Source organism: Lathyrus oleraceus, chromosome 3 (genome assembly GCF_024323335.1).
Source record: "Lathyrus oleraceus cultivar Zhongwan6 chromosome 3, CAAS_Psat_ZW6_1.0, whole genome shotgun sequence".
Taxonomy (NCBI): domain Eukaryota; kingdom Viridiplantae; phylum Streptophyta; class Magnoliopsida; order Fabales; family Fabaceae; genus Lathyrus; species Lathyrus oleraceus.
The window spans coordinates 256,154,418-256,168,997 of NC_066581.1; the positions used below are offsets into that span (position 1 = coordinate 256,154,418).

A 14,580-nucleotide genomic window follows, 5' to 3' on the forward strand; every position below is an offset into this window, starting at 1 on the left:
CCACAAAAATATCCCAAAATGGCATATCATAACATTCACATATTCATACAAAATTTTTATTACAGTAACAGAATACAACAACATATCAATCGGTAACCTCAAGGGTATAGGTCAAACCCCTTTGGTTAGCAACAAGGCCATAAACCATGAACACTAGAAGGCAAAGATAAATATCACAAACAAAAAGTTGCATAGAAACTCGTTGATACACACAAATAATACAATTCCCAATTTCATCTAAAATATATCACAAACAATCATAGGAGTCTTAATTTCATCGCAAAATATCACAAATTAATAGTGCCCCACAAAAATATCCCAAAATGACATATCATAACATTCACATATTCATACAAATTTTTATTACAGTAACAGAATACAACAACATATCAATTGGTAACCTCAAGGGTGTAGGTCAAACCCCTTTGGTTAGCAACAAGGCCACAAACCATGAACACTAGAAGACAAAGATAAAAGGGTAAGGACCCCTCACTATCCTGACTACTTAAAGTCACCCATGAGTAAAGAAATTTCCATCCCCCTTACCTCTAAGTTTGAGGATTGATGTAATTCTTCCCTTTTTCTCACGATGTCTCCAAAGTTGCTCTCTTCCCACTTCATATTCACCTCTTTTCCCAAATTCTATTTTTTTACGTAAAAACTCTCGAGCCCTCACATTTAGTATATATATTTAGTATATATATTTAGTATATATGTAACCTAAAAGTTTCAAATTGTTTCCACCCACTAGACATCTGATTTTAATTAAAATAAGTTTTTTATTTTTTTAATAAAGTTCCACTGAATAATTCTTTAACAAAAATTTAGTTTATATAATAACTATAAAATAATCATTTTTTTTATTAAATCTGATAATTTCTCCAATTATCTCTAAATAATAAAAATATCTAATTATTTCTAAATTAAATAATTCTATTTTATTTATCCGCTCTCAGTAATCTAAATTCTCATTATTTATTAAATTACTAAAATACCCTTAAATATCATAAAACACATGAAATAATAAGTAATAACAACAATTCGAACAAGACATATATATTTATTAAATTAAATCTAATAATTTAAATAAATTAATAAACAAAAGTCGGGGTGTTACATCATGAGTTCTTCTTCACATGGCCTCTTGGACAATGTAATTTCCTCGTCGAGAATCATTGTGGAGGATTTCTTCGAGCCGCATCAAGATTTCCTCTATTTCTTGCGAATTCTATGGTCGAACGATGTTGTACATGTTACTCAGTAGCTTGTTAGCTTCTTGTGATCCAAGGTTTTCTCGTAGTAACGGGAAACCAGGCAAGACTTCAGGTTTCATAACTAGAGGTGTAAGTTGAGGTCCAATTCACATCGTTTTGTTGATGAGGTGGAGGTGATTAATTGATCATTTCCTGAGTGACAAGAGCAACTGCATCTTCTCGAGCAGCAGCAAAATGAGTAGGAACTAGAGATCGAGAAATTCGAGGAATGAATTCTCAAATGATACTCGATTGGATCAAATGCGGCGGATCTTCGTGTTCGATTATGAATGCTCTTGATTTGGTGATTTGAGGAGGTTACCAACTGACGAATTGGAGAGAGAACATGGGATTGTGGAGAACACAAAAATAAGAAGTCAATTTCCATAAACTCTATCATTGTTCTATTCTAGAACCAGAAATGAAGTTAGGATCAGAAGTGATGATGGATCTGAACTTTTAACGCATCACTGAGGGGAATGACCTGCAAGGTTAGCACTCCAACGCTCAAGTCATTATGTGAGGAAGAAGAGTGAATTGAACTTGTGTTTGAAACTTGTTATCTAAATTTGGCGTCTTCTGTATAATAGAGAGGGAATAACATATTCATTATTTGCTAGGAGTAAATTGTGGAGAATCGTTGGATGTGAACGCATTTTAAATATTTTGTGATCATCAAGTAGAGAGTTCTCGTGTGATGAGAAGATTTTGGAAGGATTGTAATTCCATTATGATGGTCAGCCCAGAACACACGTACACACACTCACACACATTGTATTTACCCCATACATTGTTTTTAGGGTATTTGCAACGTTAATTATTTTAGAAATTCGACAAGGGTTAACCCTCGAAACTTTTGTGTACTCAAATTTTTGCCAATGGTTTTATCCTTGACAAATATTGTCATACTCAGAACCTTGTAAGAGGCTATCTGGTTACTGACGTTGATTCATTTTGCCAATGGTTTTGCAATGTTGATTGGTCTTTTCTTGTAGTGACCATTAACATTGCCTTTATATTTGTAGAAGTTCTTCATATAAAAGTTCTTCATCTAATATGATCTCGAAACGTTTATTGTAGCTTTATGAAATATCTTAAGGAATAAAGGAGTTCATTCAACATACTCTCAATTTTCCAGTGTAGGAACTCCTTTTTCCTTATTGGACTTGAAAGGGTAAATTTATGTGTTTACATATTAATACACAAATTCAATAACATTGCTCCAACCCAAGATGTAGAGATGAAGAAGTCAATGAAATAAATGCCTATTCAGCATAACATAATTCAAATGCTAAAAAACTACATGAAGAAAACAAACAAAGCATATGCTAAGATAATACACCAAACGAAAGGGAAAAAAATCCATGGAAGCATTATCTTACCATCTTCCATCTTCAAGAATCCTTGGTCAAGAACAATACAATATTAGTATATTCCAATGTCTCAAACTCAATGAGCTGTGTAAGCAACTTTGCAAATCTTGAGAACAATACATCCATGATATTTTCACCAAATGCAGCTATTAAAAGAGGTTCAAATACAGCTCGATGATACTTAGATATGAACTCTCCTCTCATTTTTCTATCAACAACATAATTAACATTATCTTTCTGAAGGTTTGCATCCCATTCCATTTTAAAAGTCTTTATAATTTGAAGGGTAAAAGATCCTTCTCTCTCAATTACTTGCCTTACTTCCTCTTCAGTCGGATGGTATGTAGGAAAGTTAAACATGTCCAATTTATTCTCTTCAACCAAACCCTACAAAATATGAAAAATATTTAAACAATATTTTTTTAGTATTTAATATATGTAAGTACGGCAAAGAGGAGAGCAATCCCACTTCCCTCCACTCGTTCATGACAATAAAAATACTCTCGTTTGTCTTTATTCTTAACCTCAAGGAGTTCTTTGTAATTAATTTTGTTGAATTGTAATTTTTTGTGTCAAAATAGATTATTCGATAAAGACAAGAAAATGTCAAAGAGTTTAGGTTGAAATATCTATTTTTATAATATTTGTTGAATTAGATTAGTTGGAGTGTTACTTAGAAAACAAACAAACTCAATAGAGAGTAACCTCTTCTTAACTACAACATACAAGGTTGGTCATGTGCAAGAGCAACAACCTCTATAACACAGGGTCCCAAATAATGGAGGATCTCAAATTTTAAAATATGCAATTTTTTTCATTAATATTAATAGATATAAAAAAATATTATAATAAAAATTCAATAAAACAAAAACATATTATGAAAAAAATTTAATACATAAAAAAAATGAGAGAATAAAAAATTAGAATAATTAAAAATAAATTTATTTAAAATTAATATATAATTATATTTTTATATATCATTTTAAATTATTTTAATTGTATTTTTTTTAAAAAATTGTACCTATTTTATAAATTAGAAGGGAGCCTCAGGGTTGGTTGGATCATAACCAGAAGTACAGTTGAATAAAAAATCTAACTTTAAAAGTATAGAGTAATACTGCATAATCAATTAATTCCCGTTTTTTATTTATAATTTTCATCTTTTCTATTCTTCTTTTAATTATTGATGGTCTGTCCACTGAAATTCTCCATAAATTTTTGGTGAAATTCCAATCAATTTGGGATTAACAATAAGTTTTTTTTATTTGAAAGTGTTTAATATAAATATAGATTATGAAACTCATATTTACCTCTTGGACCATCTCATTCAGTACCATGCCAAGTACTCCTTGAACAGAAATAATTTTGTCATGTGATTCTGTGCCAATGAATGTTAATGCCATCGTACCGTCCAATGCCAATTCTTTGAAGCGTAACTTTAGAAAATACTGAAAATCTCTTTCAAACTGCTTAAAATATGCTTCATAAACTGATGGAGGGCTTGTTTTTGATAAGTAAATATTTCCTTTGTTGAGTGGTTCTCCATTCTTCACCAAAATTTTCGGTGCCTAACACCCCCCAAAAAAAAAAAAAATTATATATATATATATATATATATATATATATATATATATATATATATATATATATATATATATATATATATATATATATATATATATATATATATATATATATATATATATATATGACATAAACATAAATATAATACAAACTTTTCTAACCTGAGATAGCCAATGGAGACAATATGAGGAATGAAAAAAGTCAATATAATTATTTGGGAATAGCCTTCCATAAAAATTTCCTGGTGTTACATTTATGAAGCATTCTGCATCATTCTTTTCTTTTTCTAGTTGGTAGAAATCAGGGAGTAGTTTGAAGATTGTACTGAAATCATTTTCGAATAAATCATTAAGATAAATTTGAAATATTGATTTCCCATTATTTAGTTTCGTGTTGATTTTATGGATGATGTTCATGATATTAGAGATGCACAAAAGTGTGTTTGGTCCTGAAGAACAACCTAAATCAGCTATTTTCCAACAACCTTTTACACTTTTGTTGGACATCATCGATACCATATTTTCTTCAAGTAGTGTTTTGACTTCCATTATCACTTTTCTCTGCACAAAATGAATTAATTTGAGGTGAATATCACATATCTACTCAAATTATTTAGGTTGAGGTAGAAGAGAGGATGATTAATACCTGAAGTGATGAGTTATTTGCATAGCTTGTTTCTCCTACACCACCCTTCATGTGAAGGACATGTTCCATTGCCATTATTAAGATTCAGAAGTTGGATTCACGTAGGTGCTAGACAAGATCCAATAGCATTATAATGTGAGAGTAAGGCCACAGTTAATTAGCATTTATAACAAAAGTAGCTGAATTTTGAGGATGCGTGAGAAAGTAGTTTTTAGTACCACTGAGTTAGGTCAAATTTGCTTTGTTACATTATATTGACCAAAGTTATATAGACTCTTATTTGTTGTTTGGTTAGATGTTAACAAAATCTCCGATGAATAATACTATCTATCATCTTATTTCTATTCGGGGAATCCGGTTTGAAAATCTTCTCTCATAAATTCCTTTCACCAAGTCATCGCTATCAATCAACTCTTATCCCTTGGTGTCAAAGGAGGAGTTCCTTTTTTCTCTTATCCCAAAGTTTGTTTCTCATTGGAGAAATGCTCTCCCTCAGCAAGGTTTTACACATAGGATCAACTCCTTTCTTTATCTCGTTTGCTATTAGTCTGTCTAGTGCCTTTCTTTCGGTTAGGGTCCATCCCGGGATTTAGACCGCTTGGATTCTATTTAAATTCATGGAGTAATCAATGTATTTGACCTATTATGCAATGCAAATACATTGAATATTCAATAAATTTAAAAAATATTTTTTCTTGTTAAATATAGGACCACGGAGAGTGTATTTGATTAATAAAAAGATATAATAAGATTTAATTGATATAGTAGAAGATACATTTTTATTGAACAATTTTTAACCGTAATTTAGTGATATAATTTTTGTAATCTTAATTTGATTATAATTATTGTTATTATTTAACTTAGTACGAGTTATCTTGTCTATGTTTAACTCGGGCGCACGCTACTCTATCTGCTTGAATAGCGCTTCAGCATCTATTTTTCATATTTGTTTTTTTAGTTCAATAAGAAGTCTGATTAATAGTTTGTTTTTGAGAAAAGCTTTTAAATCTGAATTAGTTTGGTAAAAATTATGTTAAATTTTAAATTTGCTTGGAAAATATTTATTTAGATTTGATTTATTAAATGATTCAAATTTGTTTTTAATAAAGAAAATTGGACTCGCAGGTTTTGGACTCAGTTGGTTATTGATAAAACCCTACTGAACTTTTCAGCTGAATTGTGGTTGCCTTTCTAAGGATATGATTCTCTTTGCTTGAAGACATACCTTTCGGAGATTTTAGCATGCCATATTTTGTTTTAGTAAGTCTTTGTATTTTCGTTGTAATACTTTATTCGTATGGATTTTTCTTATTTTATAAGGATAGAGTATTTGGTCTTTAATTGTGATTTGAATCACACCACATAAAATTATTTTATTGCATACACTTTGGAAAGTGTTTAAGCTAAAGTGAGGAGGCTTAGGTTCAGGGGGAGTCTGGGTCAAAATATGAGTAATATTATGAAAAAGACATTGAACTGAGAGAGTTATGATGAAACTGTCGTGTACTATTGACTATTGAATTAGTGAGTTTTCTTTCATTAGGACGATGTCCTCTAGACGCAGATGAAGTTGCACCAAACCGGGTTACAATTATCTATGTTATTTATTTTGTTTATTTGTTCTTAGCTCCTTTTAAATTGTATTGTCTCACACATTGTCTAAACATTGTGTGTGACATTATGTCCCTGATCGAACATAATTTCAATTAGCTTCAAAGTAGACACCTTGTTCTAGTTGGGTGAGCTCTAAGTTTTTGTATATATTTTGTTCAAGATGGACAATGTTAAAGAAGGAGGATTTGTATATCATTCATTATTTCTTGATGATACAAATTATGACTATTGAAAGGCTCGTATGGTTGCTTTTCTCAAGTCCATGGACAACAAGACCTGGAAAGTAGTCACAAAAGGATGTGCTTCTTTAATGATCACAACTGAAGAAAACACTGAATCTTTGAATCGTTAAATGGATTGGTCAGCTTCTGAAGATGAAGTTTCTTTAAAAAATCTCGTGCTTTTAATTCCATATAGAATGAAGGTGATAATAATATCGTCAGGGTCATCAACTGCACTATTGTTGTCCAATAAAAGTAAATATTTAATATTATCATCTCTATAGAGACTGATGCAATTTCAAAATGCATTCAATAGTTATGATTTTTAGAAAGGTTTGTAAAAGTTGTTAGTTTTAGGAACTTAAAACTGAAATAATGATAAATGAGATTGATGTTTTTAAAGATGAGAAAGCTTGTTGGGATTAGATTTCATCATCTTATATTGATGGCTTTTCGTGATCAGTAATATGCATTTCTAATTAGCAATTAATATTATCAACCAGCACTCTGATTTCTTTGTTTAACAATAAATCAACAACGTAAAATCAATCATATTACCTAATAAAAGATCTTTCAACCTATTAACTAGTACGACAACTTTAAGTTTTGATAGTATATATGGATATAGAGACAAATCTTCTTCTTCTTTTCGGTCTTCTTCTTTATCTTCTTTACAATCTTTTTGTCTTTTCTAGAAGTATTTATTTCTTGTCTAGTTTCAAACATGGTTATAGAGACAAATAGATACCCAAGGGAAGAGGAACATTTGGAGAGAAGAAATGAGCATGGAAAGGAGATTCCAAAATGATTATTTTCTCTTTGAATATTAAACAATTTTCTATTCGTGTTGGGTTGAATAAAGAACACAATAATCCTCTAGGTACAAGTTAGTTGGTGAGAAATATATTTGGCCCAATATCATTTCAATCACTCATTCTTTAATTGCTATAAGTCAATAACACACAATCCTAAGGTTGATCTAAGATTTTCAAACTGAATAACATATAGTGCTTTTGGGAAAATATCAGCTAGTTGTTTGTCAGTGCTAATATGATCAAGGGAAATGATCTTTTCTTTTACAAGATCTTTCATAAAGTGATGTTGAATGTCGATGTGCTTGATACGACTATGTTGAACAAGATTTTTGGAAATATGGACAACACTCATGTTGTCACATTATAATATCGTGAAATCTTGTGTCACATTATACTCTTTCACACTTTATTTCATCCGCAAGAGTTGAGTGCAACTGCTCCCTACATCAATGTACTACACCTTTGAAGTGGAGATAGAGACCCAATTCTGCTTTTTGCTAAACCAAGATACTAGGTTGTTCCCCATAAAGAAATATCAACTAGAAGTGCTTTTTTCTATTATTTGATTACCTTCCCAATCAGCATCATAATAACCAATAAGAAATGAATTGGTATAAAAAAAGTACATAAGACCATAGTTAAATGTTCCATTTATATATTTAATAATCCCTTTGACTTAAGCAAGATGACTCATCTTATGATTCGCTTGATAGTGTGCAAACACTTTAACATAGAAAGTGATGTTAGGACGAATGGTAGTGAGGTATAAGAGACTATAAATCATACTCCTATAGAGACTTTGATAAAAAATGACTCCTTATTCATATTTAGAGAGCTTGGAATGAATGGCATCAGGGGTGCGTTTGTGCCCTGTATTCTCAAAATCAAGTTTATTCGCAATACTTCTAGCACATATACTCTAGAATATAGAGATGTCATCCTTCATTTGATTCACTTGTATACCGTGAAAGTAGGTGAGTTCACCAACCAAGCTCATCTCAAATTAAAATCTCATTTGTTAAACAAAATGTTGTACCATTTTGCTTCACATTCCAACAAACATTATGTCATCAACGTAGATCTAAACTATCATAAGCTTCCCTGGTATGTCGAAGTTGGCGAAATCAAAGGTAATACAAAGAGAGTTAGAGACCTCGAGAAAAGAACTGTAATTATTCTGGTAAACATATTCAGGATGGAAGACATGAAGACCCTCACAAATAGAAATGCTTGTGAATGGAACTGATTTTTAAAGATCACGAAAAGTCTTATCAACATTCAGCAGTCCAAATATATATATATATATATATATATATATATATATATATATATATATATATATATATATATATATATATATATATATATATATATATATATATATATATATATATATATATATATATATATATATATAGGAAATGTAAGTAATGAACCATATCAGCTGAAAGGAGAAGTTGCAAAATCAACGACTGAATTTTCCTTTGGAAACATAAAGAAACTCGAGTGCACTATGAGCAGCGTCATGCCCTAACAAGTCACTCCAATCAACACGTCTAAAAGAAGCATTGAAACGTTTCAATGATGAGAATACATTTAATGCAATTGTTACCCACTATGTTTTCAACTGACTTTAAGCGCTTCTAGTTCAAAGCGAACGACATCCTCAAGGGCCAAAAAGACTAAGGTCCAAACAATGTCAATCCATTCTAAATGATCCAAAGTATAAAAGTCATCTCACGCGAAATGTAAAATACACCTTTTAATTTCTTCTTTTCATTACACACATATTGAATTTTGAACTGACTTTAACGATAAAATATTAACCTTGCAGATCCTCCCTACATCGACGTAACGAAAATCAACATCCAAGTTAGGTTTCTGTATCACCAACTTATACCTATGTTTGATTTAAGAACGGAATATAAATGATAATGGAAAGAGAGGGAAAAAAAATATCAAATACACTTAATTTCGGACAAAGCTTACAATTGTATGATAATCAATTTCAGACAATTATTGATTTCTGTTTATATCAACCTCAAGTGTTCCCTACAAAGTAAGTTGGTGGAAATAATGGCCGATACTCGAGAGAGTTGAATTGTCGTAAAATGAAATGCATATATGGCGACTTCTGAAGTGATTACAACTTTCTAAAATGCTAGTGAGGGTATTAGTTTCTAAAATCAAACACGGGACTTTTAATTTACACTACGCCAAAAACTGGAATAGACAGCGCACCTTAGAGGGCGCTTTCTTAAAAAAGCGCACTCTAAAGTGAAGAGAAAAATAAGGAGGAATAGACAGCGCACTTTAGAGGGCGCTTTTGTAACAAAGCGCCCTCTAAAGTGAAGCGAAAAAATAATGAGGAAATGGAGGGACACCAATAGAGGGCGCGTTTATGAAAGCGCCCTCTAAGGGTACCCTTAGAGGGCGCTTTTAAAAAAGCGCTCTCTAAGTCGATGTACATTTCCAGTTTATAAGGCGCTTTTGGAAAGCCTTAGAGAGCGCTTTTTTAAAGAAGCGCACTCTAAAGTGAAGAGAAAAATAAGGAGGAATAGACAACGCACTTTAGAGGGCGCTTTTGTAACAAAGCGCCCTCTAAAGTGAAGCGAAAAAATAATGAGGAAATGGAGGGACACCAATAGAGGGCGCGTTTATGAAAGTGCCCTCTAAGGGTACCCTTAGAGGGTGCTTTTAAAAAAGCGCTCTCTAAGTCCATGTACATTTCCAGTTTATAAAGCGCTTTTGGAAAGCCTTAGAGAGCGCTTTTAGAAGCGCCCTCTTAGGCCCCCTTTAGAGGGCGCTTTTTTTACACAAGCGCCCTCTAAGGTCCCCTTTATTAAACATTAAAATTATAACATATATACTGCATGTCTCTTTATTTTCCCTCTCTATATGCTATTTCGTTTACGTAACTGGGTTTTCTCTCTACTGCGATTACTCTCTACTGCGATTACTCTCGTCCTCCGTTCGTTCTCCCTCCCTCACCGTCGTCGTCGCCGTCGCCTTTTTCTGCTGCTGCGTTCACGTTCACTGAGTTATCTGCGTCCACCGTCGCTGTTCACTTTCTTCTCCATAGTTACCGTCACCTTGAAGGTATTTCTCTTCTCCATCGTTATCGTTCACTTTCTTCAGGTGTTTGATTAGGGCATTTTCTAAACCGAGTTTTACATTTTGTGCATTATGTTGATTAATGTTGTTTAGGGCAAACGAGCACTATATGGTGTTCATGAGCACCTTGTTGTAAGGTTTTTTATTTCTGATTGAAAACTGATGTCATTTGGAGTGTGTTTGAGCTTGTGCTTGGAAGTTTGATGATTATGGATGCAAGTTTGTTCATGTTCCAAACACCATAAGTTTGCATTGGTCTTTTGTATGCAGCAGGTGTGTGTGAGTTTGTATTCAATAATGATGAAAAAAAGAGAGAGTTTAGATTGTTGTAACATGAGAGAAATGGAAGGTATATGAATGTGTTTTTTGTGTAGCTTCACGAATATGGTCATTGTCTTACTTGGGTCTTATTGAATCATTTCTATATTACAGATAAAATGGCTAACCAAGATGATACCCATGACGCGAGTGGATCACGTAACAATGTTGAAAAAGAAATCAAACGAGGATTGACTGTTATGAAGTCAATCATTCGTGCAAGAGACAAGGGTGAAAAATTCGAAGTACATTGGAGTGCTGAAGACCAACTAATTGAGCCTAACGGTTCAATGTTGGCAAGTTACATTGGTTCCCTTGTTCGACAATATATTCCGATTACATGTGATAATTGGAGAAGTCCGAAATTGAAGGTTGGCAAAGAAAAAATATGGTCCGAGATACAGGTACTTACCATATATTATTATATGTTTTTTTTGTTGACTATTTGTTGACCATATATTGTTATAATATTACTTATAATAACACACTCCATTTGTATGTTTTTTAGAGATCCTTTCACATCGATGAAAGCCGGCAAAAATATTGTATTCAATTGGCCGGAAAAAGACTCCGAGGATTTCGATCATTTTTGTCCAACAAATTTCTCAAGGATGAGGAAGGAAACTTTGTTGAAGCAGAACGGCCAATGAAGTATGCGGAGATTATTTCAGCCGAAGAATGGGATAACTTTGTCGCCAAACGAAGAAACGAAAAATTCCATGTAATGTCTATTAATTATGGTATTATATAATTGTTAAGTTACTTGGTTCTAATATGCCTTAAACTTTTTTATCCAGGAAGTAAGCGACAAAAATCGGAAAAGGGCATCAAAACTCGCGTATCCGTACAAAAAAGGGCGTACGGGATATGCACGGTTACAACAAAGAATTGTGAGTATATTCAAATGCTATGAGCTTATACATTGTCACAATATGTTATAATTGATGATCTTATAATTTGATTCAATTTGTAGCTAGCCGAGGAGAAAAGTGACGCAACATCTCTTCCGGAGCATGTATTATGGAAGGCTGCTCGGGTTGGGAAGGATGGGGCTGTCGTTGAAGCGGTTCAAAATGTTTATGACGAATGTGTAAGTATATGAAACATTATTTCTTTAATTATATCGAAAATTTTGTTAGACATATAATTCATTTTTAATCTCCTCTAATAATATTTCAGGAGACTTTATCCCAAACCTTACCTTCAACCGAGGTCCAGGATTGCAGGAGCGTACTTAGTCGAGTACTAAATGTTCCTGAGTATTCCGGTCGTGTGAGGGGTAAGGGTTTTGGTGTGACTCCGTCGTCATTTTATAAAAAACCAAAAACAAAAAATCCTACCAACAAAGAGGTGATGGACACCTTGGCGGAGTTAAGGACACAAGTACTCGAACTGCAAAAGGAGAATGCAAGGTATAGAGAGGAAAGGTGCGGTTCCGAGGCAAAAGATACTAGTGACCGAGCTAGTATCAATTGTCAACCGAAATTTCCCGAGGTAATTATATATGTTATTATGAAATTAAAATAACACTTTTTTACTTGACACATATACACGTTAACAATAACATTTATTATTGGTTTAGGGCATTACACCTTGTCAGCTGTATCTATCGTCACCAACTTATCGCATGGTTGGCAAGGGAAAAGTGCACAACACTTCGGGTGAATTACTTCACCATAATCCCCTCCCGGTGGGATATATGAAAGTTTCGGTTGACCTTGTATTAGATACCGACGCGCTTCTACCATTACCTGACGTTGTTTCAGAGACAACGTTGATGCGAGATGCAGTCGGATCCTTTGTTGGATGGCCGTCAGATCTAATTTTCCCAGATGCCGAGGTATATATGTTCTAAATGATTATGAATATTTAGTATTCACATTTCAATTCAGCTACAATTATGATATTTAATCAATCCTTATTACATGGTAATGTTAGACTCCTACAAGACCCACACATAAAGCTGGTAAAGGGATTTCAAGACGCATCGAGTCGGTTGCATCTCAAAAAGAGGTACAAATATATATACCCATTGAATTATGTACGCAACGATTCTGTTGCATCACAAAAAGTCATGATTTAATTTATATGAATTTTTAGGTTCCCGGTTGAAAGTTGAAAAAAGCTGGTAACGATATTCCAACGACGTCCGGGACAAAATCTCAAATTATGATGCGTCTTGAGAAAATGGTGGAAGAGTCCGATATTATGCACGGCGCCATCCATAGTGTAGATTTTGATGAAGGTGTTTTCGGATTTGCTCATTCCGAAATAATTGCAAAGGAGGACATGCAACAACTTTTTGAACACGAAGAATTGGGCATCGCTGTCATTCATACATACATATGGTACTCCGATCAATCTATTATTTACTTAGTTGAACAATTTATTTACACATTTCAATGAGTAGTCTAATGTTTATTATGTTTCTATTTAAGGTATATGTATGTAACATTGATGCGGGGAACTGAATTGTGTAACCGATTCAATTTTATTGCTGCTTCCCGTATCAACACAACGTTTATAACGAAAAATCCAACATCTGTAAAGAATGAACTAGTCGATAGATTCATGGCGGCCGGCGATAATACTACACCCAGTTTGTATTTTTTACCGTTTAATTCTGGCAACGGGTTAGATTTTCTTTCTAATAATTTCATTCTAATCTATGTATATCTTTTACGTAGAAAATTTTCATGCATCTAAATTTTTGTTTTATTTTACAGTGGTCACTGGGTGTTGGTTGCTATGGATCTTTCGAGACTAATGGTGTATTATCTCGATTCGTTATCGGGTGATTGGAGTAAATATCCGAGTATGAAGAAGACGGTTGACGCGTAAGTGAAATTCCCCTAAATATTCGTGTGTATTTGTATATTTAATTATGTCTGTCAGATTGATCTCAATATACGTTTTTATTTTGTTAGGGCAATACTAAAATTTAGATCGAAAAAGAATTACCGTAATAGGAAGGACATTACCTGGATCAGAGTTCAGGTATATATTAAGTATCTTATTTTTGCTTATAATAGTGTTTGTTTTTTTGCTTATAATAGTGTTTGTAAGAAATTAACTATATATATATTGTTTGTTTTTCTGTGTAGTGTCCTCAGCAAAACAATTCGGTCGATTGCGGATTTTTTGTATTGAGATTTATGAGAGATATCATTGCGTTGAATCGTATAGACATCCCAAAAATGGTATGGAATAATAACTTAGGGTTTATTTTAATATTATCGGATATTTCATCTAATTTGTTACTAAATCATGAATATGTTTTATTCTCTTAATTGTAGTACTTTGAGGAATACAAATCTTACTCAAGAGCTCATTTGGATGAAATGAAGGATGAATTGTGTCAATTCATTGTTGATCAAAGAATCATATAGCTAGGTTGTATATTGTTGTACACATATGTATGGAATGTTGTTGTTGTATGTTGTTGTTGTATATATGTTGTATATTGTTGTTGTACTTTTACTAAATCATGAATATGTTGTTGTATATTGTTGATCAAAGAATCATATATTAATGTTGTATATATGGAGGATTAATGTTGTATATAAATGGATTCATGTTGTATATATCAATGGATTAATGGTGTATAACATTGGATTAAAGGATGAAATCAATATGAATTTTA

General features: G+C 32.6%; 2 protein-coding genes across 2 annotated transcripts; one reads left to right on the forward strand and one right to left on the reverse strand.

The window, feature by feature from the left end:
- Nucleotides 1-2,448: 2,448 nt before the first annotated feature.
- Nucleotides 2,449-4,975, reverse strand: LOC127129139 (probable caffeine synthase MTL2). The gene is made up of 4 exons (XM_051058427.1): nt 4,856-4,975; nt 4,372-4,770; nt 3,937-4,194; nt 2,449-3,013 (listed from the first exon to the last, which is right to left on the reverse strand). The coding sequence occupies exons 1-4, from the start codon at nt 4,928-4,930 to the stop codon at nt 2,648-2,650; spliced, it is 1,098 nt and encodes a 365-aa protein (XP_050914384.1). The 5' UTR covers nt 4,931-4,975; the 3' UTR covers nt 2,449-2,647.
- An 8,690-nt stretch (nt 4,976-13,665) lies between these two features.
- LOC127129140 (uncharacterized) lies at nt 13,666-14,344 on the forward strand. The gene is made up of 4 exons (XM_051058428.1): nt 13,666-13,774; nt 13,865-13,934; nt 14,042-14,137; nt 14,234-14,344. The coding sequence occupies exons 1-4, from the start codon at nt 13,686-13,688 to the stop codon at nt 14,324-14,326; spliced, it is 348 nt and encodes a 115-aa protein (XP_050914385.1). The 5' UTR covers nt 13,666-13,685; the 3' UTR covers nt 14,327-14,344.
- The last annotated feature ends 236 nt before the right edge of the window (nt 14,345-14,580 follow it).